The 26,220-nt window shown below is 44.7% G+C and overlaps 1 protein-coding gene across 2 annotated transcripts; it reads right to left on the bottom strand.

Annotated features, from left to right (window-relative positions):
• Positions 1-1,447: 1,447 nt before the first annotated feature.
• Positions 1,448-25,582, bottom strand: LOC110521728 (uncharacterized). Of its 2 annotated transcripts, none has more exons than XM_021599531.3 (2): positions 25,405-25,582; positions 1,448-6,064 (listed from the first exon to the last, which is right to left on the bottom strand). In XM_021599531.3, exon 2 carries the CDS (start codon positions 6,002-6,004, stop codon positions 4,388-4,390), a length of 1,617 nt encoding a protein of 538 aa, XP_021455206.2. In that variant the 5' UTR covers positions 6,005-6,064; positions 25,405-25,582; the 3' UTR covers positions 1,448-4,387. The 2 variants fall into 2 exon arrangements, with proteins under 2 accessions (XP_021455206.2, XP_090088016.1); XM_090231890.1 differs by lacking the exon at positions 25,405-25,582 and adding an exon at positions 22,355-22,410.
• Positions 25,583-26,220: the final 638 nt, after the last annotated feature.

The raw sequence follows: 26,220 nt of genomic DNA on the forward strand, positions 1-26,220 counted from the left end.
CAGCTGTTGTGTTGTGCATAGAAGTTCACAAGTGAAGGGAAAAGGTGAGAGGAGGAGAGCGTGTAGATGCGAGAAGGAATAATACAATGAGTAAAGTGATGATGCTGTATGTGGCTGCTATGAAAGTGAACTGTGTGCGGGTGATCAAGCCGTGTATTCATTCCGCCGATTCTCTTGCAAAATATTTTTTTTTTTTTTACGGAAGCAAACAGAATGAAACAGGGATGGACTGACCTGAATTTGTCCAATAGAAACTAATTTAAGTTTTGGTTTTGCAACTGTTTGAACTAATGATTACACCCCAGATCAGCTAGATAGAGGCAAGAGTGTGCAAGGCCGTATTGAATGTGTCACTGTCTGCAACCTTGATTACTCCAGTTTGGTTCTCGACATGTGCACCTACGTTATAAACTTTCATTTGTAGGCTAGGTTGCAGCAACATCGTGATGGGTATAGGTCATAATTCAAGTATTATGTAGTAGCCTAAACCTATTGATGTTACATTGAACTGGGTGAATGGAATACGAATACAAACCTTTGAATATGCTGTAATAGAAATAAGGCAATGCTCATGAAAAAAAATCTTAAACGGCACTGACCACCACTGTAAAACACATATTGATGTCATTAATCAATGGTGCTGCCTGTCAATGATTTTAGAAGGCGGGATAATGATGATTTAAATGTTTCCACTGTCCAGATCTGTCAACCTCCGGATTAGGTAAGGAAGATCGGATCACAATCAGATCACAATGTGTCTTTTGATCATCTACACCTGTCTACAAATGTGGTTACAATCAGAATGTGGACACAATAGACGAATGGTGCATAAATGGGGCTTTTGTAGTATCACATGAACTCCCAATGAACTAACCTGTAGCCTGCCTGTCGCACAATTACTCTGAATGACTCTGCTCTAGTTTTCATTCAACTCAATCTCATGATTATGTGTAGAAATAATGAGTGAGTCTCTTACCTTACTAAAGGACTTGATGGTACTGATTGTATTCAGATGGTATCAAAACTTTATAATTGAGTAAATTGTGGATTGTAGTAAGACATAAGATGAAGAGAACATGTTAACTACAGATGTATTGGGGGACCAATGTTCACAACAGATACCATGGTTTAAGTAAGTCAAACTACTGGCATAGTATTCCACTATGAAAGTCCCTGCTGAGACCTCAAAGCCCTATCAGTATTGTAAACTGCTTTAAAAGTGGTCCATCTCAATCAATCTTGCTGGTCTAGGTTTTCAGAAAAGGTATGAGGCTCTCTGCATCTATGCCCCATATATATATATATATATATGTATATATATACTGTATCATTCTGTTGGTGGCAAGAATTGTATATAATAATAATGTTATTCTGATGTTATTCTCCCCTTTGCAATTTAGGTGTCCAAACTGTCCATCAAAAGAACACCAAAACACACAGGTAAAAGTTTTTTTTAAATATTTTTTATTTTATTTTTTATAACAAACACAAATTCAATAAATAATGTTCAATACTGTACTTTCAAAGATTAAAATATACCATATGATTAGCTATTCTCAGAACTGCACCCCAGGATCTCCACTTCATATATTATGTGTGCATCCCAAATGGCGCCCTATTCCCTATATAGTGCATTACTTTTGACCAGGAACCCTAGGGCTGTGGTCAAACGTAGTAAGCTGTATAAGGAATAGGGTGCCATTTGGGGTGTACACAGATAGTTTTCTACAGCAGGACAATAATCCTGCAGTAACAGGAAATGTGAATTAGAATTAAGACACTTTTGTAGGGGTTGATAAATCTTTGGTTATGGACATTTTCTAAGTGGAAATTACAAACTTCAGAAGCCTTTTTAAACCTCAAATACTCTACAAGTTTTACATTTCCTGCACTGCAACAGGGTGATCAAATTAAGTTTCTACATCTGTAGGTGTGCGTCTCAGAGGCGCTCTTGTGTATAGTCACTCCCCAACAGATTACCCTTCGCGTACCTACACTTAAAAATAAAGGCATAAATTTGAACCAAATAAGGTTCTTGATAGCGATGCCATAGGGGAACGATTTTAGAGTCTCTGAAGATCCATAAAGGAGATGGTTCTTTGAAGAACAATACAAAATTCCAGAAATGTTTCGGCCCTGCTGTAGGGTTTTAAGCCTTATTTGCATAATTCCCAGGGGGCCTTCTGAGTCAATTGTAGAGTTACCAGTACCACCCATGACTTTGTTTGCTAGTGACAGAGACATGGTTGTAGCATTCATTTGTTTTCAATCCTGTAGCCTTCACCAAGTAAGTTTGTAAGTGAACATGTAGTCATTAAAGTTATATTCTTTAAGATAATATGTATTTCAGTGGCCTAAAGCTCATAGTTTACAGGCTACACCAAGTCACATTATACTGGCTTGCAAAGTTATGTGTAATTGCTATTGGAATCCAGCCAGATTGGGCATATCCAACATTTGGCATTTGTATCCACCCGCAGCCTGCATTATGAATGACTGCTAGGTAAGACTATGATTTGAGACTACCTTAAACATCTAAACTGGAACAACCATTTCAGTAACAGGTACAATAAGTCCATGTAACAGATTGGAATAGTTTTGAAATATGTATGTTATTTACACTCCACAAATTTCTTGTTAACAAACTATAATTTTGGCAAGTCGGTAATTTTTCCAACAATTGTTAACAGACACATTATTTCACTTATAATATACTGTATCACAATTCCAGTGGGTCAGAAGTTTACATACACTAAATTGACTGTACCTTTAAACAGCTTGGAAAATTCCAGAAAAGGATGTCATGGCTTTAGAAGCTTCTGATAGGCTAATTAACATCATTTGAGTCAATTGGAGGTGTACCTGTGGATGTATTTCAAGGCCTACCTTCAAACTCAGTGCCTCTTTGCTTGACATCATGAGAAAATCAAACGAAATCAGCCAAGACCTAAGAAAAAAATGTGGAGACCTCCACAAGTCTGGTTCATCATTGGGAGCAATTTCCAAATGCCTGAAGGTACCACGTTCATCTGTACAAAAAATAGTACGCAAGTATAAACACCATGGGACCACGCAGCCATCATACCGCTCAGGAAGGCGACGCGTTCTGTCTCCAAGAGATGAACGTACTTTGGGGCGAAAAGTGCAAATCAATCCCAGAACAACAGCAAAGGACCTTGTGAAGATGCAGGAGGAGATAGGGACAAAAGTATCTATATCCACAATAAAACGAGTCCTAAGAAGCCACTGCTCCAAAACCGCCATAAAAAAGCCAGACTACAGTTTGCAACTGTACATGGGGAGAAAGATGGAACTTTTTGGAGAAATGTCCTCTGGTCTGATGAAACAAAAATAGAACTGTTTGGCTATAATCACCATTGTTTTGTTTGGAGGAAAAAGGGGGAGGCTTGCAAGCCACAGAACACCATCCAAACCGTGAAGCACGGGGTGGCAGTATTATGTTGGCATCATGAAGAAGGAAAATTATGTGGATTTATTGAAGCAACAGCTCAAGACATCATTCAGGAAGCTTGGTCGCAAATGGGTCTTCCAAATGCACAACTTCCAAAGTTGTGGCAAAATGGCTTAAGGACAACAAAGTCAAAGTATTGGAGTGGCCATCACAAAGCCCTGACCTCAATCCTATAGAAACTGTGTGGGCAGAACTGAAAAAGTGTGTGCGAGCAAGGAGGCCTACAAACCCAACTCAGTTACACCGGCTCTGTCAGGAGGAATGGGCCAAAATTCACCCAACTTATTGTGGGAAGCTTGTGGAAGGCTACCCGAAATGTTTGACACAAGTTAAACAATTTAAAGGCAATCTTCCAGATACACTCAATTAGTATGTAAACTTCTGGCCCACTGGGAATGTGATTAAAGAAATAAAACCTGAAGTAAGTCATTCTCTCTACTATTATTCTGATATTTCACATTCTTAAAATAAAGTGGTGATCCTCACTGACCTAAGACAGGGAAGTTTTACTAGGATTAAATGTCAGGAATTGTGAAAAACTGAGTTTAAATGTATTTGGCTAAGGTGTATGTAAACTTCCGACTTCAACTGTGTATTTGACTAGCATAAGATTCATTAATCAATGTACATGCAAAAACATCAACAACAAAAAAAATCAAAATTTGCTACATATAATTTCTGAGCGTCATACATCTGCCTAAACAATTGTACTTTTTTTCCCAGCCAAACTCAGGCTTCACAATAGAACAATTAAATATAATCTTTTTTTGAATGCATTTTAGAACATTGTCAGAAGATCCTTAAAGGTTAGCAGACTAGCAGGATGTTGCCCTAGCATGTAAATATCAATAAGGTTGACTAAACCAACAGTGTGTACTATATGAGAGGGTAGCTCCCAAACATCAATAGCATCAATCAGTTGTCTGTGTTTCCGACAGCTGAAGCAGCAACAGTAGAGTCATGGCTCAGCATGTGCTCAGTGAGCTGAGAGGCACACTGAAAAGCCTTGTCACACTTCACACATACAAAGATCCTCCCGGCACACATCTGCTCCTGGTGGCGCTTCAGAGCAGTTGTTCGGCTGAAGGACATGCTGCAGCCTGTGCAGTTGAAGGGCCTCTCTCCGGTATGGATGCACTGGTGACGGACCAAGCGAGACACCATGGCGAACGCCACCCTGCACTGGGAGCATTTGTGGGGGCGGATGCCACTGTGGACGGCCTGATGCTCCAGCAGGTTGGAGGACTTGGTGAAGGATTTAGAACAGACCAGGCAGGTGTAGGGTCTCACCCCGGTGTGCACCATCTGGTGCTCTGCCATGCGGCTGGCCACGGCAAAGGCTTTCCCGCAAACGGAACAGCAGAAGGGCCGCTCGCCTAGATGGGTCCGCTCATGGCGGAGCAGGGACAGTGGCTTGTTGAAGGTCTTGCCACACTGCGTACATGGAAATGGTTTGTTGTTGGTGTGCATGTTACGCTCGTGCTTCCGCAGGTCCGAGGAGCGCACAAAGTCCTTGCCACAGGTCTCGCACACATATGGCTTCTCTCCGGTGTGCGTGCGGATGTGCTTGCGGTAATCAGAGGACCAGATGTAGGTCTTGTCACAGAAGGGGCAGTGGTACGGTCTCTCTCCGGTGTGCAGGCGCTTGTGCTGCTGCAGTGTGCCCTGGTGGGAATAGGCCTTGCCGCATAGGTCACACACATGAGCCTTCAGGCCACTATGAGTATCCAGATGACTCTGCAGATTGCTGGACTTCTTAAAGGCCCAGTTGCAGTGAGTGCACTTATAGGGCCGGTTCTCTGTGTCTCCCTCTACTCCACGTTTCTTCATGGCAGTAAACACTATAGGCACCTTATTCTTCTCACAGGCATCAATCATGGCCACAGCCTTGTTTAATGGAGGGGGAATTACTAGTGATACTCCACTCTTCTCATTTCCATTTTTCCCACACACATCAAACATCTCACGCACATCACAATGCACATCAGACAGAGCCTCGTTGGGTTTGGGCCTGATCTCTCTCACCAGATGCAGCTTCAGATCGGAAGGATTCCCGCTAGAAACTTTCTTCTGCGGTCTCCTTTTAGAAACCTTCTTGATGTTGCCTTCCTCTTGTTGTGACGAGTCTAGGTAGACCCCATACACGCCAGTAGACCCTCTCCTATTGGGAATATTATGTTCAATGGCCGTGGGTGAACCTGGAGGACCACAGAGGTCCTGATAGGTAGAAAGTCTCTTGTCTTCTCCAGAGTTGAGTTCAGTAAACTTCTCAGCTAGAGTCCAGGTAGGTGTTTGTGGGTTTAAATAAATCATCCCGGTGAAGCTACTACCTGAGAGGGAGTCGGTGTCGTCATTATCAGAGGGGTTAGAGTCACTTTCCACTTTGTAAGCAGTGCTGACTGTTACATTCTCTGAGGGCATGTGGGAAACGTAATGCATTTTGTTCATTACGTTTTTCCTGATACTTCTCTTTGAAATGTACATTTTATCAACAAACCTGTCGGAGGTCCATGAAGGCATTCCTTCAGCCATATTGGATATTATAGAGGTGGTGAATGTGGTTTGAGGTTGAGCTCACCTTCTTGGCAGTGCCTGGAAGAAAAACACAAAAACAAATTTCAGTGTTCTATTCATCACAGTGAAGACAAATGTACTTTTCAAACAATAACGCTATATATTTCCTAAGCTTTCACAATATTGTCATTGAGTGCATCACATACAAAATGTTTTAGTAAGTGTTATAAAACATATATTAATGCTTATAAAGCATCTATGAAGGGTTTATTAAAGTTTTAGTGCTCCTGCAAAAACACAATACAAAAGGAGAAGATGCAAGCAGTTTGTGTTCGCCTCATAACAGGCTCTGAAGCATCTGAATCCCAATAACCTGTGTTGTGTCAGGGATCCAGAGGGCAGACGTAAAAGGGGGAGGCCCAAGACATTGTGGCGAAAAACAATCGAGGCAGAGCTCCAACAACATCACCAGAGCTGGGGCATGGTGGAGAAGACGGCCAGAGACGGACAGAAATAGAGAGCCTTTGTTCCAGGGATGAGTGAGTGAGTGTGTCAAAATCAAATCAAATTTGGGGTGGGGTGGGGGGGGGTCAATGCAAATTTGATTAGCTGTTCAGGAGTTGTATGGCTTGGGGGTAGAAGCTATTAAGAAGCTTGTTGGACCTAGACTTGGTGCTCCGGTACCGCTTGCCGTGCAGTAGCATAGAGAACAGTCTATGATTGGGCCCGATGGACCAACTCCAAGGCGGCGGACATCAGGGGTAGGCGGGTAACGATTCTTAACTATAATCCTGTTCAGCCCTCTAATCGATGCAGGGACGTAGACCTCCATCCTTCTTTCCCACGAAGAAGAAGCCTGCACCAGCTGGGGATATAGAGGAGCGAATGAAACCTGTCTCCAGCAACTCCTGGATGTAATTGTCCATGACTGCTGCTTCAGGGGTTGAGAGGGAGTACAGACGGCCCCGGGGAGGGGTGGAGTTGGAGTTCTATGGCGCAGTCATATGGACTATGAGGGGGGTGGGTTGCCTCTTACTTCGACCTCCCGGAGGATGCCTGGGGAACCCGGCGAGGCTCTTGGTAGGGATCTTTGGCATCTTGTCTGGCAGTTCTTACCCCAATCTAGTAGGTGTCCCGTGGACCAGGAGAAGAGTGGGTTATGTAGCACTAGCCAGGGGTACCCTAGGATAAGGGGGTTCTTGGGAGCAGTGATAAAAAAAGAAACTAAGTCTCTCTGAGTGGTTCACCCCAACCTGCAGTAGAATGGGCTTGGTCTGATATTCCACCTGGCCGGAGCCGATGGGGGGTCCATCGAGGGCTTGAATCTGCAGAGAGATGGGACATTTCACGCAGGGGATTTGTAATTCTCTGGCGAAGTCGTGATCAATGAAATGATCTGCGGCCCCGGAGTGCACGAAGGCTTGAATGTGGTGCTGACGGTTGTCCCAATGAAGGGTTGCGTGTAGTGTCAGATGGTGACCGGGTAGCTGGGGTGAAACTGGACAGCTCGTCATGGTCTCCCCTTGTCCTGGTGAGCCCCAGTGTTTCCCATCAACTTTGGGCATGTAGAACGGAGATGGCCGAAACCTCCGCAGTAGAGGCAGTTGCCGTTGCGCATGCGCCTGTCACATTCCTGTGGGCTCAGACGTGTGTGTCCCAGCTGCCTTGGCTCCTCAATGCTGGGCTTGGGGTGCTCCGGAAACCAGGATACGGGAGTGGTGTCAAAAAGGCGCTGTCTCACACATTCTCGGATGGAACCTCCATTTTGTTGCTCCCTGCCTACAGACAGAAGCTAAAACAAGAAGCTCCCACGCTAAGGTCTGTTCAACGCTGGTCCGACCAATCTGATTCCACGCTCCAAGACTGCTTCCATCACGTGGACTGGGATATGTTTCGTATTGCGTCAGACAACAACATTGACGAATACGCTGATTCGGTGAGCGAGTTCATTAGTGTTGAAGATGTCGTTCCCATAGCAACGATTAAAACATTCCCAAACCAGAAACCGTGGATTGATGGCAGCATTCGCGTGAAACTGAAGGCGGAACCACTGCTTTTAATCAGGGCAAGGTGACCCAAAACATGACCGAATACAAACTGTAGCTATTCCGTCCGCAAGGCAATCAAACAAGCTAAGCGTCAGTATAGAGACAAAGTAGAATCGCAATTCAACGGCTCAGACACAAGAGGTATGTGGCAGGGTCTACAGTCAATCACGGATTACAAAAAGAAAACCAGCCCAGTCACGGACCAGGATGCCTTGCTCCCAGGCAGATTAAATAACTTTTTTGCCCGCTTTGAGGACAATACAGTGCCATTGACACGGCCCGCAACCAAAACATGCGGACTCTCCTTCACTGCAGCCGAGGTGAGTAAAACATTTAAACGTGTTAACCCTCGGAAGGCTGCAGGCCCAGACGGCATCCCCAGCCGTGCCCTCATAGCATGCGCAGACCAGCTGGCTGGTGTGTTTACGGACATATTCAATCGATCCCTATCCCAGTCTGCTGTTCCCACATGCTTCAAGAGGGCCACCATTGTTCCTGTTCCCAAGAAAGCTAAGGTAACTGAGCTAAACGACTACCGCCCCGTAGCACTCACCTCCGTCATCATGAAGTGCTTTGAGAGACTAGTCAAGGACCATATCACCTCCACCCTACCTGACACCCTAGACCCACTCCAATTTGCTTACCGCCCAAATAGGTCCACAGACGATGCAATCTCAACCACACTGCACACTGCCCTAACCCATCTGGATAAGAGGAATACCTATGTGAGAATGCTGTTCATCGACTACAGCTCGGCATTTAACACCATAGTACCCTCCAAACTCGTCATCAAGCTCGAGACCCTGGGTCTCGACCCCGCCCTGTGCAACTGGGTACTGGACTTCCTGACGGGCCGTCCCCAGGTGGTGAGGGTAGGTAACAATATCTCCACCCCGCTGATCCTCAACACTGGGGCCCCACAAGGGTGCGTTCTGAGCCCTCTCCTGTACTCCCTGTTCACCCACGACTGCGTGGCCACGCACGCCTCCAACTCAATCATCAAGTTTGCGGACGACACAACAGTGGTAGGCTTGATTACCAACAACGACGAGACGTTCTACAGGGAGGAGGTGAGGGCCCTCGGAGTGTGGTGTCAGGAAAATAACCTCACACTCAACGTCAACAAAACTAAGGAGATGATTGTGGACTTCAGGAAACAGCAGAGGGAACACCCCCCTATCCACATCGATGGAACAGTAGTGGAGAGGGTAGTACGTTTTAAGTTCCTCTGTGTACACATCACAGACAAACTGAATTGGTCCACCCACACAGACAGCATCGTGAAGAAGGCGCAGCAGCGCCTCTTCAACCTCAGGAGGCTGAAGAAATTCGGCTTGTCACCAAAAGCACTCACAAACTTCTACAGATGCACAATCGAGAGCATCCTGTCGGGCTGTATCACCGCCTGGTACGGCAACTGCTCCGCCCACAACCGTAAGGCTCTCCAGAGGATAGTGAGGTCTGCACAACGCATCACCGGGGGAAAACTACGTGCCCTCCAGGACACCTACACCACCTGATGTCACAGGAAGGCCATAAAGATCATCAAGGACAACAACCACCCGAGCCACTGCCTGTTCACCCCGCTATCATCCAGAAGGTGAGGTCAGTACAGGTGCATCAAAGCTGGGACCGAGAGACTGAAAAACAGCTTCTATCTCAAGGCCATCAGACTGTTAAACAGTCACCACTAACATTGAGAGGCTGCTGCCAACACACTGACTCAACTCCAGCCACTTTAATAATGGGAATTGATGGGAATTGATGTAAAATATATCACCAGCCACTTTAAACATTGCTACTTGTCACGCCCTGACCATAGTTTACTTTGTATTTTCTATGTTTTGATTGGTCAGGGTGTGATCTGAGTGGGTATTCTATGTTTCATGTCTTGTTTGTCTATTTCTATGTTCAGCCTGATATGGTTCTCAGTCAGAGGCAGGTGTTCGTCATTGTCTCTGATTGGGAACCATATTTAGGTAGCCTGGGTTTCACTGTGTGTTTGTGGGTGATTGTTCCTGTCCTTAGTGTTAGTTTGCACCAGTTTAGGCTGTTTCGGTTTTCATTACGTTTATTATTTTGCACTGTTTGTATTTAGATTCGTGTTGCTATAGTCAATAAACATGGATCGTAATCTACACGCCGCATTTTGGTCCGACTCTCCTTCTCATCAAGAAAACCGTGACAGAATCACCCACCACAAAAGGACCAAGCAGCGTGTCAACAGGCAGGAGCAGCGCGAGGAGATGCGCAATAAGGATTTCTGGACATGGGAGGAAATCCTCGACGGGAGAGGACCCTGGGCTAAACCAGGGGAGTGTAGCCGCCCAAAGGTGCAGCGGGAGAAGAAACAACAGGAGCAGCCCAAAGAGGAGTGCAGTATGGAGTATACGACTTGGGAGGAGATCGACAGGTGGGCGGCCGACCCAGGGAGAGTGCCGGAGCCCGCCTGGGATTCGATGGAGCAGTGCGCGGAAGGATATAGGAGAATGGAGTTTGCGAAGCAAGCAAGGCGGCGCGGACGGAGGCCCCATAGTCAGCCCAAAAAATTTCTTGGGGGGGGGCTCAGGGAGAGTGTGGCAGAGTCAGGAGCCAGACCTGAGCCAACTCTCCCTGTTTATCGTGAGGAGCCAAGGAGAGCAGAACCAGAGCCGGTGTTGGAGGTGAGTGAAACAGAGACTGTGAAGGAGTTAATGGGGAAATTGGAGGAGAGAGAAATGAGGGAGTTGCTGTGTTGGTGCATTTTGCATAGAATTCGCCTGACGGAACGTGTCAGGGATTTGATGGCACCTGGGTTAGCGCTCCATACTCGTCCTGAGGTCCGTTTTAGTCGGCTGGTGAAGTTGGTTCCAGTCTCACGCATCAGGCCTCCTGTGCCCATCCCTAGCCTTGCACGTCCTGTGCCAGCACTATGCATCAGGCCTACAGTGCGCCTCGCCTGTTCAGCGCAGCCAGAGCCTCTCTCATCTCATGCGCTATCGGAGTCTTCCGCCTGTTCAGCGCAGCTAGAGCCTCTCTCCTCTCCTGCGCTGCCGGAGTCTCCCGCCTGTTCAGCGCAGCCAGAGCCTCTCTTCTCTACTGCGCTATCGGAGTCTCCCGACTGTTCAGCGCAGCCAGAGCCTTTCTACTCTCCTGCGCTGCCGGAGTCTCCCGCCTGTTCAGCGCAGCCAGAGCCTTTCTGCTCTCCTGCGCTGCCGGAATCTCCCGCCTGTTCAGCGCAGCCGGAGCCTCTCTCCTCTCCTGCGCTGTCGGAGTCTCCCGCCTGTTCAGCGCAGCCAGAACTGCCAGTCTGCATGAAGCAGCCCGAGCTGCCAGTCTGCAATGAGCTGCCAGTCTGCAAGGAGCTGCCAGTCTGCAAGGAGCTGTCAGTCTGCATGGAGCAGCCTGAGCTGTCAGTCTGCATGGAGCAGCCTGAGCTGTCCGTCTGCATGGAGCAGCCTGAGCTGTCAGTTTGCAAGGAGCAGCCAGAACTGTCAGTCTACATGAAGCAGCCAGAGCTGCCAGTCTGCAAGGAGCTGCCAGTCTGCAAGGAGCTGCCAGTCTGCAAGGAGCTGCCAGCCTGCAAGGAGCTGCCAGCCTGCAAGGAGCTGCCAGTCTGCAAGGAGCCGCCAGAGCTGCCTGTCTGCAGGATGCCGCTAAAGCTGCCAGCCTGCAAGGAGCTGCCAGCCTGCAAGGAGCTGCCAGCCTGCAAGGAGCTGCCAGTCTGCAAGGAGCTGCCAGTCTGCAAGGAGCTGCCAGCCTGCAAGGAGCTGTCAGTCTGCATGGAGCAGCCTGAGCTGTCAGTCTGCATGGAGCAGCCTGAGCTGTCCGTCTGCATGAAGCAACCCGAGCTGTCAGTTTGCAAGGAGCAGCCAGAGCTGTCAGTCTACATGAAGCAGCCAGAGCTGCCAGTCTGCAAGGAGCTGCCAGTCTGCAAGGAGCTGCCAGTCTGCAAGGAGCTGCCAGTCTGCAAGGAGCTGCCAGCCTGCAAGGAGCTGCCAGCCTGCAAGGAGCTGTCAGTCTGCATGGAGCTGCCAGTCTCCAAGGAGCCGCCAGAGCTGCCTGTCTGCAAGGAGCCGCCAGAGCTGCCAGTCTGCAAGGAGCCGCCAGAGCTGCCAGTCTGCAAGGAGCCGCCAGAGCTGCCAGTCTGCAAGGAGCCGCCAGAGCTGCCAGTTAGCATGGAGCAGCCAGGGCCGCCAGTCAGCATTGAGCAGCCAGTCAGCATGGAGCAGCTGGAGCTGCCAGTCGGCATGGAGCTGCCAGTCAGTATGGAGCAGCCAGAGCCGCCAGTCAGCATGGAGCAGCCAGTCAGCATGGAGCAGCCAGAGCTGCCAGTCGGCATGGAGCTGCCAGTCGGCATGGAGCTGCCAGTCGGCATGGAGCTGCCAGTCAGCATGGAGCAGCCAGAGCTGCCAGTCAGTATTGAGCAGCCAGTCAGCATGGAGCAGCCAGATCTGCCGGTCGACCAGACTCTCCCAGATCTGCCGGTCGACCAGACTCTCCCAGATCTGCCGGTCGACCAGACTCTCCCAGATCTGCCGGTCGACCAGACTCTTCCAGAGCTGCCAGTCGACCAGACTCTTCCAGATCTGCCCGTCGTCCAGACTCTTCCAGATCTGCCCGTCGTCCAGACTCTTCCAGATCTGCCCGTCGTCCAGACTCTTCCAGATCTGCCAGTCGTCCAGACTCTTCCAGATCTGCCAATCGTCCAGACTCTTCCAGATCTGCCAGTCGACCAGACTCTTCCAGATCTGCCAGTCGACCAGACTCTTCCAGATCTGCCCGTCGTCCAGACTCTTCCAGATCTGCCCGTCGTCCAGACTCTTCCAGATCTGCCCGTCGTCCAGACTCTTCCAGATCTGACAGTCGTCCAGACTCTTCCAGATCTGACAGTCGTCCAGACTCTTCCAGATCTGACAGTCGTCCAGACTCTTCCAGATCTGACAGTCGTCCAGACTCTTCCAGATCTGACAGTCGTCCAGACTCTTCCAGATCTGACAGTCGTCCAGACTCTTCCAGATCTGACAGTCGTCCAGACTCTTCCAGATCTGACAGTCGTCCAGACTCTTCCAGATCTGCCACTCGTCCAGACTCTTCCAGATCTGCCAGTCGACCAGACTCTTCCAGATCTGCCAGTCGACCAGACTTTTCCAGATCTGCCAGTCGACCAGACTCTTCCAGATCTGCCAGTCGACCAGACTCTTCCAGATCCGCCAGTCGTCCAGACTCTCTCAGATCCGCCAGTCGACCAGATTCTCCCAGATCCGCCAGTCGACCAGATTCTCCCAGATCCGCCAGTCGACCAGATTCTCCCAGATCCGCCAGTCGCCCAGATTCTCCCAGATCCGCCAGTCGACCAGATTCTCCCAGATCCGCCAGTCGACCAGATTCTCCCAGATCCGCCAGTCGACCAGATTCTCCCAGATCCGCCAGTCGACCAGATTCTCCCAGATCCGCCAGTCGACCAGATTCTTCCAGATCTGCTAGTCGACCAGGATCTGCTGAAACCGCCAGCCAGCCAGGTTCTGGTAGTTTCTACTACCTGCCTGGGCTTCTTCTCAGTGCTGAGCTTCTTCTCAGTGCTGAGCTTCCTCTCAGTGCTGAGCTACCCATCTGTCCCGAGTTACCTCTGTCCCGAGCTGTCCCTCTGTCCCATGTTATCATTGTGGTGGGTAACCTATTTAGGGACGTTTAGGAGGGGGATTAAAACTGTCATGGAGTGGGGTCCACGTCCAGTGCCAGAGCCGCCACCGCGGACAGATGCCCACCCAGACCCTCCCCTATAGGTTCAGGTTTTGCGGCCGGAGTCCGCACCTTGGGGGGGGGGGTACTGTCACGCCCTGACCATAGTTTACTTTGTATTTTCTATGTTTTGATTGGTCAGGGTGTGATCTGAGTGGGTATTCTATGTTTCATGTCTTGTTTGTCTATTTCTATGTTCAGCCTGATATGGTTCTCAGTCAGAGGCAGGTGTTCGTCATTGTCTCTGATTGGGAACCATATTTAGGTAGCCTGGGTTTCACTGTGTGTTTGTGGGTGATTGTTCCTGTCCTTAGTGTTAGTTTGCACCAGTTTAGGCTGTTTCGGTTTTCATTACGTTTATTATTTTGCACTGTTTGTATTTAGATTTGTGTTGCTATAGTCAATAAACATGGATCGTAATCTACACGCCGCATTTTGGTCCGACTCTCCTTCTCATCAAGAAAACCGTGACACTACTTAATATAATGTTTACATACCCTACATTATTTATCTCATATGTATACGTATATACTGTACTCTATGTAATCTACTGCATCTTTATGTAATACATGTATCACTAGCCACTTTAAACTATGCCACTTTGTTTACATACTCATCTCATATGTATATACTGTACTCGATACCATCTACTGCATCTTGCCTATGCCGCTCTGTACCATCACTCATTCATATATCTTTATGTACATATTCTTTATCCCTTTACACTTGTGTGTATAAGGTAGTAGTTTTGGAATTGTTAGCTAGATTACTCGTTGGTTATTACTGCATTGTCGGAACTAGAAGCACAAGCATTTCGCTACACTCGCATTAACATCTGCTAACCATGTGTATGTGACAAATAAAATTTGATTTGATGTGGTTGTCAATCCTGTTGGCCAGCGTTATCAGGGCCTCTCCTAGTTCCCGATCGGCCAGTTCATCCTTGATGGGGATAGACAGACCCTGATGGAAAGCAGTGACCAGTGATTCAGTATTCCACCCACTCTCGGCAGTGAGGGTGCAGAAGTCAATGGCGAAGTCAGCCACTGGTCTGGCACCTTGGCGGAGGTTGAACAGTCGGCTTTCTGCTTCTCGTCCGCCGACTAGGTGGTAGTCGCTGCTCGGCACACTCGTCACAGCTCAGCAGTGAAGGCTAATATGAAGCTGCAGAAAGGTGGCTGCTGTTCCCACTCCCCCATTGCCCAAACCAGGGCTTTGCCCAAGAGCATAGAGATGATGCAGGCGATCATGGCCCTGATAGGTGTGGAATGACGAGGACTGTAGCTCGAACACCAGAGAGGACTGAGTGAGGAACCCCTTGCATCCTTTGCCTGTTTGATGGTTCGTCGGAAGGCATAGCAGGATTTCTTATAAGCGTCCAGGTTAGAGTCCCGCTCCTTGAAAGCGGCAGCTCTACCCTTTAGTTCAATGTGGATGTTGCCTGTAATACATGGCTTCTGGTTGGGGTATGTACGTACATTCACTGTGGGGACGACGTCATCGATGCACTTATTGATGAAGCCAGTGACTGATGTGGTGTACACCTCAATGCCATCGGAAGAATCCCGGAACATATTCCAGTCTGTGCTAGCAAAACAGTCTTGTAGCTTAGCATCTGCTTCATCTGACCACTTTCTTATTGACCAAGTCACTGGTGCTTCCTGCTTTAGTTTTTGATTGTAAGCAGGAATCAGGAGGATATAATTATGGTCAGATTTGCCAAATGGAGGGCAAGGAAGAGTTTTGTACGCATCTGTGTGTGGAGTAAAGGTGCTCTAGAGTGCTTTCCCTCTGTTTGCAGACTTAACATGCTGATAGAAATTAGGTAAAACTGATTTGAGTTTCCCTGCATCAATGTCCCCGGCCACTAGGAGCGCCGCCTATGGATGAGCATTTTCCTGTTTGCTTATGGCCGTATACAGCTCATTGAGTGCGGTCTTAGTGCCAGCATCGGTCTGCGGTGGTATATAGACAGCTATGAAAAATATAGATGTTAACTCTCTTGGTAAATAGTGTGGTCTACAGCTTATCTTGAGATCTCTACCTCAGGCGAGCAAAACCTTGAGACTTCCTTAGATTTTGTGCACTCTGTTGTTTACAAATATACATATGTACATGTTCTATCTTGCCAAAAAAGCTGGTTACACTAGTGACCATATCCCCAGTGCATCCATGCGGAGGTGTTGCTAACATTTGACCTCAAATTTGAATGTATGAAAAATACCGGTGTTTTAGTCTTTTGAGGTTCTGGTCATGCAATCTATGCAGCATACCCAATCACTTTTTATAGCCACTGTTTAAAGGCCTCCCGGGCCATATACAGAATTCCTCACTGATTCCATGAATTCCTATCGGAACTCATAGTCATGGCAGATAATATTCACATTTTTGGTGACTTCAATATTCACAAGGAGAAGTCCACAGACCCACACCAAAAAGCTTTTGGAGCCATCATCGACTTTTATCGAACATGTCTCCGGACCTACAGTACGCATTGCCACAATCATAATCTGGATCTAGTTGTCCCGTGGAATAGATATTATCACGTTTGCAATCACAAAAAATAATCTGTTCAGACCCCAACCAAGGATTTTCAAAAACTGAGCTATTTATTCTCAGACAACCCAAAGATTGCTAGATGTCCTTCCAGACTCCCTCCACCTACCCAAAGACATCGGAGTACTAAAATCAGTTAACCACCTAACCAAGGACCTAAACTTAACCTTGCGTAATATTCTATCAAATCAAATCAAATTGTATTTGTCACATGTGCTGAATAGAACAGGTGTGTATGTATACCTTAAAGTGAAATGCTTACTTACAAGCCCTTAACCAACAATGCAGTTTTAAGAAAATAGCAACAAAAAAAGTAATAGATAAGAATAACAAATAATTAAAGAGCAGCAGTAACAATAGCAGGGCTATTGACAGGGGGTACTGGTACCGAGTCAATCTGTCAGTGTTGACACGTTGTCTAGATTCATTTGCACTGCTAAAAACACACAAAAAAATGTGTCACAAGAATCTCCCTAGTATACAAAAATACCCAAGCCCTGAAGCAAGCTTCCAGAAAATTGGAACGGAAATAGTGCACCACCAAATTGGAAGTCTTCCGACTAGCTTGGAAAGACAGTAGCGTTCACTATCGAAAAGCCCTCACTGCTGCCCAAACAGCCTATTTTTCCAACCTGATAGAGTCACTCGGGAAACACAATGTCAACATTCAATGCTATGCAGACAACACACAGCTGTACATCACAATGAAATATAGTGAATCCCCAAGACTGCCTACCCTGGAAGCCTGTGGTTCAGACATAAGGAAGTGGATTACGGAAAATCTTTTACTTTTAAACTCAGACAAAACAGAGATGCCAGTTCTAGGTCCCAATAAAAAAATAGATCTGCTGTCAGATCTGAAAATGAATCTTGATGGTTGTACTGTCGTCTCAAATAAAACTACCCGGAAAAGGCACTAAATAAACTTCAGCTGGTGCTAAATACGCCTGCTAAACTCTTGACTAGAACCAAACAATGTGATCACATTAGCCAGTGCTAGCCTCTACACTGGCTTCCTCTTAAGGCTAAGGCTGATTTCAAGGTTTTTCTGCTAACCTACAAAGCATTACATGGACTTACTACCTAGCTCGCCGATTTGGTTCTGCTGTACATACCTACACGTACGCTACTGTCACAAGACGCAGGCCTCCGTGTTGTTCGTAGAATTTCTAAGCAAACAGCTGGACGCAGGATTTTCAACTACAGAGTTCAATTTTTATGGAATGGTCTGCCGATCCATGTGAGAGACGCATACTTTGTCTCAACCTTTAAGTGTTTACTGAAGACTAAGCTCTTTGGTAGGTGCTATGGTTAGGTGTAGTCTGGTCTAGGGGTGCGATGGTGAATGACAAGGCACTGGAGTGACGAACCACCCTTGCTGTCTCAGCCTGTTGGCTCCCCTACAATCTCCACTGGAATTCTCTGCCTCTGACCATACTACTGGGCTGAATCACTGGCTTGCTTGCGCTCTTCCTTCCTTCCTGTCCTCAGGTTCATGCTGTGAGGTGATCTTTGTGGACTAGAGGCGACAGGTAGCCTAGTGGTTAGAGTGTTGGGCCAGTAACCAAAAGGTTGCTTGATCGAATCCCCGAGCTGGCAAGGTAAAAATATGTTGTTCAGCCCCTGAACAAGTCAGTTAATCCACTGTTCCTAGGCTGTCATTGTAAATAATAATTTGTTCTTAACTGACTTGCCTAGTTAAAGGGAAACTTTTTTGGACAATATTCCGGAGGGTAATTACAAATGTGGCCAATGTGCTCAAAGCAGCTTTACGTACAAATACCACTAATTGTGGTATGTCCTTGTGGTCTTACCTAGGGAAACCCCATAGAAGCCTTGAGATACGGATCAGTGAGCATCGCAGCAATATACGGACAGGTGAAACAAAAAAATCTAGTTAAGTTTCATGTCAAGTCCAACAGCAGTTACCTAGCCATCTGCAGCCATCGCCCAACTATTTTGAGATAAAAGTACAGCTGTCACGCTCACCAACAAATGATAGTTTTCAAAAACTGAATTTGAATGATTTCAGTAGACTATTTAATTTTTTGTGTGTTTTTTTATTTATTTAATTTCACCTTTATTTAAACAGGTTGGCCAGTTGAGAACAAGTTCTCATTTAGAACCGCGACCTGGCCAAGATACAATTGAGCTACAATTGAGCTACAATTACTGCCATGAATGCCTCTGCTGATCCTACAGCTATTGTATGCTGTAATCATGTGCCTATGAACCAGAGTTATACTGTTAGCAATGAGGTGGTATGCCCTAGCAGGAAGTCCACTGTGTGCAGTTCACCCTGCACTAACATAAATAACCTGAGCATGCCTACGTCAGGTATGCGTAAATGGTTGTAAAGGAGTCAGGTGCAGGAGAACAGATATTGTGTAGCCAACAGTCTTTTATTTTGGCGAACCAAAAACACACGGCAAAGTGAACACGAAATAACAATATGGGTTAACATAACCCAGCGCAACAGACCACACAAAGACATGAGGGAAACAGAGGGTTAAATACACAACACATAATGAGGGAAATGAGAACCAGGTGTGTGGGAAAACAAGACAAGACAAATGGAAAATTAAAAATGGATCGGCGATGGCTAGAAGACCGGCGACCTCGACCGCCGAGCACTGCCTGAACAAGGAGAGGCATTGATTCGGCAGAAGTCGTGGCAGTCTACCTCTGCTAAGCAATAATAAAGCATCCCAGAAAAGGGCTAAAAATAGCCCGTGTTAACATATGTAGCTTAAGAAACAAGGTTAATGAAATCCATAATTTGCTAGTAACAGATAACATTCATATTCTGACAATCTTTGAAACTTACTTAGATAATATATTTGATGATACAGTGGTAGCAATACATGGTTATAAGAGCTACAGAAAAGACATAAATGCCAAAGGTGGTGTGGTCGTTTATATTCAGAACCAAATTCATGTAAAGCTTTGAGAGGATCTCATGTTAAATACTGTTGAAGTAATATGGCTACAGGTTCATCTGCATCACCTAAAGCCCATTCTGGTGGGAAGCTGCTATAGACCACAAAGGGCTCACAGTCAGTATCTGGATAACATTTTTGAAATGATTGATCATGTATGTGATATCAACAGAAAGGTATATTTTCTGGATGATTTAAATATTGACTGGGTTTCATCAGGCTGCCCACTCTAGAGAAAGCTTCAAACTGTAACCAGTGGTGTAAGTACTTAAGTAAAAATACTTTAATGTACTACTTAAGTAGTTTTTTGGGGTGTCTGTACTTTACTTTTTTTTAAATTACTTTTACTTTTACTTCACTACATGCCTAAAGAAGATAATGTACTTTTTACTCCATACGTTTTCCCTGACAACCAAAAGTACTCGTTACACTTAACTTAGCACGACAGGAAAATTGTGAAATTCACGCACTTATCAACAGAACACGTGGTTATCCCTACTGCCTCTGATCGGACTGTCAACCTACCAGGGTAGTTACAAACAGCACAGGAATGAAATCATCAACATGTATTGATGACATCTTTACTGATGCTGCAGAAATGTGCTTGAAAGCAGTATCCAAACCCATCGGTTGAGGTGATCACAATATAGTAGCCATATCTAGGAATACCGAAGTTCCAAAGGCTGGGCCTAATATTGTGTATAAGAGGTAAAACATTACGTTTTGTAGTGATTCCTATGTTGTTGAATATTTGTTGGTCCGTGGTGTGTAATGAGAAGCAACCAGATGCTGCACTTGACACATTTAATAAAATTGAATTCCAGTTACTGATAAGAATGACTATAAAAACGGTTAAATACCCATGGATTGATGAGGAATTGAAAAATTGTATGGTTGAGAGGGATGAGGCAAAATAAATGGCAAATAAGTCTGGCTGCACAACCGATTGGCAAACGTACTGCAAATTGAGAAATCATGTAAACTGAACTAAACTGACTAAACTGTAAACTGACTAAACTGAATAAAAAGAAGAAGAAGCTACACAATGAAACAAATATAAATTATAGTAAAAAATAATGACATAAAGAATGATAGTAAAAGCTTTGGAGCAACTTAAATGACATTTTGGGCAAAAAGGCAAACTCCGCTCCATCATTCAATGAATCAGATTGCTCATTCATCACATTGGCAAGATTATCAAATTTAGGCATGACATGCCAGCATCAAACGCTGATACTACACATCAAAGTATATCTGACCAAATTACGAAACACAAGCGTTGTAATTTTGAATTCCCTAAAGTGAGTGTGGAAGAGGGTGAAAAAAGTATTGTTGTCTATCAACAATGACAAGCCACCAGGGTCTGACAACTTGGATGGAAAATTACTGAGGGTAATAGCGGACGATATTACCACTCCTATTTGCCATACCTTCAATTGAAGCCTACTAGAAAGTGTGTGACCTCAGGCCTGGAGGGAAGCAAAAGTAATGTTCCCTAAGAATAGTAAAGCCCCCTTTACTGGCTTAAATAGCCAACTAATCAGGATGTTATCAACCCTTAGTAAACTTTTTTTTAAATGGTGTTTGACTATTTTATAGTAAACAAATTGACAACAGACTTTGAGTACGCTTATAGGCAAGGACACTCAACAAGCACAGCACTTAAACAAATGACTGATGATTGGCTGAGAGAAATTGATAATAAAAAGATTGTGGTCGCTGTTTTGTTAGACTTCAGGGCAGCTTTTGACATCATTGGTCATAGTCTAATGCTAGAAAAACGTATGTGTTATGGCTATACACCCCCTGCTAAATTTGTGGATAAAGAGTTACCTGTCTAACAGAACAGAGGGTGTTCTTTAATGGAAGCCTATCCAACATAATCCAGGTAAAATCAGGAATTCCCCAGGCTCGAGTCAAGTGTGATATTTGTCAGCATAAAGTGACTCATTCGTGTACTAGTTGTGGCTTTCGTTCAAAATAAACAAGTTATACTATAATGCAGAGTTACCAACACATTCTTTCTGATCATCTTTTATAAATAAAATGTTTGACCAAGTTAATCTGCTCATGTTGTGTGTGTATGTGCATGTGCAGTAGACTGATAGCCATTGTCACACCCTGGTCAAAGTATTTTGTGTTTATCTTTATTTATTTGGTCAGGCCAGGGTGTGGCATGGGTTTTTGTATGTGGTGTGTATGTATGGGGATTGTAGCTAGTGGGGTGTTCTAGCTAAGTCTATGGCTGTCTGAAGTGGTTCTCAATCAGAGGCAGGTGTTTATCGTTGTCTCTGATTGGGAACCATATTTAGTCAGCCATATTCTTTGAGTTTGTCGTGGGTGATTGTCCTTAGTGTCCTGATGTCATTGGTCTTTGTTAGGTTACACAAGTATAGGCTGTTTCGGTTTTCGTTAAGTTTATTGTTTTGGTAGTGTTTGTGTTTAGTGTGTTACTTCATTAAACATGGATCGCAATAGACACGCCGCATTTTGGTCCGACTCTCCTTCTCACCAAGAAAACCGTTACAGCCATAGACAATCTGCAGAAAATATTGTAGCCTAATGTTGAAAGTATTCCGATGTATTGATTGGGAATGGCATGGATAGGTCTAAAAAAATATCAGGAGAACTTCTCTCTTCAAGTATGCATCTTTTATTAACTATCCGGATGGTAGGCTACAATTGTGTCATGGATGACACAATTGGCTAATTCTGTAAGCCCAAAGGATATCTACATTTATTTTAGAAGAAAAAGGCTATTATAATGAGTTAGACCTGAGTTATAGAAATACCCTACCAAAATATGTCTTAACACACAGCACTCACTAGCATCCTAAAATCACCACATAAAAATCCTCTAATGTAAAGAATATGGTCAACAGAAACTAAATGAACAGATCTCTGAACACCTCAAAATATTCTACATCCAATTATAGCATTGTCATAGTGGGAATCGCCTACTAACATAGACCTTCAAATCCCAATTGTTGGAAATAACATGGGAATGCAGATGGGAGACTCCACCTTACGTTGCCTATTCAAAATAGGGAGGCGAGGGGGGGCTGTCACTTTGCCATACCCTAAATTTAGCTGAAATGACGCACCTGATATTAATAAACAGACTTCCAAACGTGGGTCTGAAGCATACCCTCTTCCTCTCTGTCAAAAAAACAAAAAGTTATTAGAGCAGTAAAAATACATGTTTTGTCATACCCGTGGTATACGGTCTGATATACCATGGCTGTCAGCCAATCAGCATTCATGGCTCGAACCACCCAATTCATAATTAAGCAACAAGGCAGAAGGGGGTGTGGTATATGGCCAATATAACACGGCTAAGGGCTTATCTTAAGCATGACACAATGCGGAGTGCCTGGATACAGCCCTTAGCCGTGGTATATTGGCCATATTCCACAAACCCCTGAGGTGCCTTATTGCTATTCTAAACTGGTTACCAACATTATTAGAGCAGTAAAAATAAATGTTTTGTCATACCCGTGGTATTTAAAAAAATATATATATATATATATTATTTAAACTTTATTTAACCGGGAAGGGCTCATTGAGATTTAAAATCTCTTTTTCAAGAGCGTCCTGGTCAAGATAGGCAGCACCAAGTCATTACAAAAATTACAGACAAACAACATGGAAAAACTACAAGTAATCCAGTAAAAACCATAGAATTCACAAGAGTATAACAAAATCAAAAACATTGACCGGTCAGGGAATCAGTCTAAACATCATTCATCCGTGATTTAAAAATACTAATCGGGACAAGTTCTTCCAGTTTAAAAGTATTTTGTAAGGCGTTCCAAGATGATGATGCAGAGTACATGAAAGCCCTTTTACCAAATTCAGTTTGGACATTTGGAACAGTTAGCAGGATAAAGTCCAGCGAACGAAGAGAGTACCCACCACATTTCTGAACAATACAAATGCCCAAATAAAAAGGTATTAAACCCAAAATGGCTTTGTAAATAAAAGTATACCAGTAACTGAGCCTACGAGTGACTAGAGAAGGCCAGCCAACCCTGGTATACAAAGTGCCGTGGTGCGTAAGGGTTTTGCAGTATAAAATAAATCTCAAAGTGCCATGGTAAAGGGTGTCAATTGATCTTAAACACTGAGCGGAAGCATTCATATATAAAATATCCTCATAGTCTAGTAAAGGCATAAATGTAGCTGATATACTAGCCTCCTTCTGGTTCAAAAGAAAAACAGGCCTAAAATAAAATCCCGATTTCAGTTTAATTTTTTTTTGTAAATGGTTGAATATGCAATTTAAAAGAGAGGTCGTCATCAATTAAAATTCCAAGATATTTATATGAGGTTACAGTCTCAATCTCATTGCCCTGACAGGTAATAATAGGTGAAAAGTTCAGAGGTCTATTTCTCGCTTTAGAAAACACCATTAGTTTAGTCAGTATTGAGGATAAGCTTCAATTGACACAAGGTATGTTGAACAGTATAAAAAGCAGTTTACTAGTTCTGGAAAGCTTTTGTAAGAGCATAAAAATTACGTTGCGCATTTTGGAAATTTTTGTCTAAATTATTTATAGAAATAGTGAATAAGAGAGGACCAAGTACAGAGCCTTGGGGCACACCATTACAGACAGACAATTTAACAGACATGAGCCCATCAAATTGAGTGCACTGAGTTCTATCAGACAGATAGTTAGCAAACCATGCAACTGCATGCTCCGAAAGACCTACACTCGACAATCTCTGTCTTAGTATATAGCATGATCAACTGTATCAAAAGCTTTAGAGAGATCAATAAAAAAGTGAGACACAGTGCTGTTTTTTTGTCAAGGGCTTCAGTGAAATCATTTAAAACCTTCATGGCTGCTGTAATTGTGCTATGCTTCTTCCTGAAGCCCGATTGGTACATTGATAAAAATAGAGTTAGTAAATAAAAACTCTTTTAGCTGTTCACTCACAAGGGTTTGAAGTATTTTCACCAGGGGTGACAGCTTTGAGATTGGCCTATAATTATTTAAGAGTTGGATCTCCCCCTTTTAAAAGTGGTAGGACAAATGCTGATTTCCAGATCTTTGGAATTTCATTACATTCCAGGGTATACAGTCTGATATACCAAGGCTGTCAGACAATCAGAATTCAGGGATCGAACCACCCAGTTTATAATTTAAAAACCGCATTCCAGCGGTGTCTGCATTCGTAAATTGCCTCCACTGTATCAGGGAGTGCTCTGGGTCGTTTGCAAATTCAGAGCGTTACATTCAGAGCGTTATCATATTGTCTGTTCGTAAATTCAGAGCGCACACTGGACGCTCTTGTCGAGGAGTAGGGTTGATTCGAGCGTTCTGACCTCGCAACAGCAGTCAAGCAAACTGGCTAAAGTTGGATAGCTTGTTACAGTAGCTACTTCCAGACACAAATGAGAGATAACTTAACTCTGACCATTTCACTCGCTCTAGCAGAGTTGGTAAGGCTGTTTTGATATCTAGAACGTTAGTGACAAACCGAGCTGCTGGCAATCATTTAATTACGGGTTTTTTTGCAGACCTTTAGGCTACTGACACTGGTCAGATTCTACCGGTAATGCACGTTTGTAAATTCGTCAGTTATTCTGCGCTCTGGCACATTCAGTGCTCTGATATAGGAGTAGATGGACCGAGTGACTTTACAAACTGCTGACAATCTGTAGAGTATGTTCAAATTGAATTTCATTCAACATTCGCGACAGACAGGTGACGTATGGTTTTCGTCAATACAAACGGACAACATAAAAACTTTGCGTCGGGTCTACCCAACAGGTTGTCCAACTCTTAGTTTGTGGTGAAACCCTGCGACAAACTTTATGACACACTTTATAACACAGACTCTATAATGCATGTTTATCGAAATGTTTCATCCGATTTTACTCCATTGTAGGCTAAAATGTATTCTGTATGTAATATTTCGCAATAATAATGTTTGCTTACACGCCACTAAAATAAACGACTATCGTGACAGCAGTCAAATGCCTGATGAACCTTAAAATCACTATAATAAGATGCCTATTCAATAAGAGGCTCGGCGCCTATAGGCTGTACGCTATAGCCTGTCTATCATAAACTGTCAAAATATATGCGCATATCTTTCTCACTAGAAAGCTTAGTCATTCATTCATAGGCTGCATTATGCCACTTACCTCTACAACGTTCCCCTATCTCCCCCCAAGCAAACCATGAGCATACTCCTCTCAGCGTGCGAACCATATAGTAATTTAAGACATGCCAAACTCGGGGTGGGCGGGGCTACTGAAAATGAACCATAATGTGGGGACAGTTTGTGCATCCTACACTGATATTAAATCATGCACCCACTTCACTATCTGTATGCCAGGCCCAGGGGTACAACTTTCAATAGGGACTGGTGGGGACATGAGCCCCCCCCCCCCACATTCTGAAATTGCATTCTTGTCCTTCAAGTTTTATCATTGCACTGTTATACAAAACCTGGCTTCAGTGTGCTTTAGGACCATGTGGTAGGCTGTTTTCTAGTTTCAGACTGCTGGATTCAGGACAGCGTGGACATCACAGAGCAGAGGGTGTTGACAGGCTGTGTGAAGGCAACGCTTCTGAAAGGATACATTATAGGACCAGGACTGGAGAGATGAACAGAGGCAGCTGCTGTCTGTGTAATTCCTTTTCTCTTAGTTTTAAAAGCAAGCAGAGCAGAAACTGGCTACTCTTTAGTTGACAGATCTAGCTGGCAAAGTAACTGTTGTTTGACAGACAAAAAAGTATTTATTCCCAGTGCTGAGCTACTACTGTAACTGACATGTTACGTTAGCTCATGTTTCATCCCCTCTCAACTGAAGTGAATGAACTACTACTGTTAGCAGCTAGTTAGCTAGCTATTAGCTACCACAGACAGTTCAGCTCTAAAAAATCAAATTAAATCAAACTTACGGTGAAATGTTTACTTACAAGCCCTTAAACAACATTGCAGTTTAAGAAAAATA

This window comes from Oncorhynchus mykiss, chromosome 4 (assembly GCF_057628025.1).
Source record: "Oncorhynchus mykiss isolate SJ-2025 chromosome 4, ASM5762802v1, whole genome shotgun sequence".
Classification (NCBI taxonomy): Eukaryota; Metazoa; Chordata; class Actinopteri; order Salmoniformes; family Salmonidae; genus Oncorhynchus; species Oncorhynchus mykiss.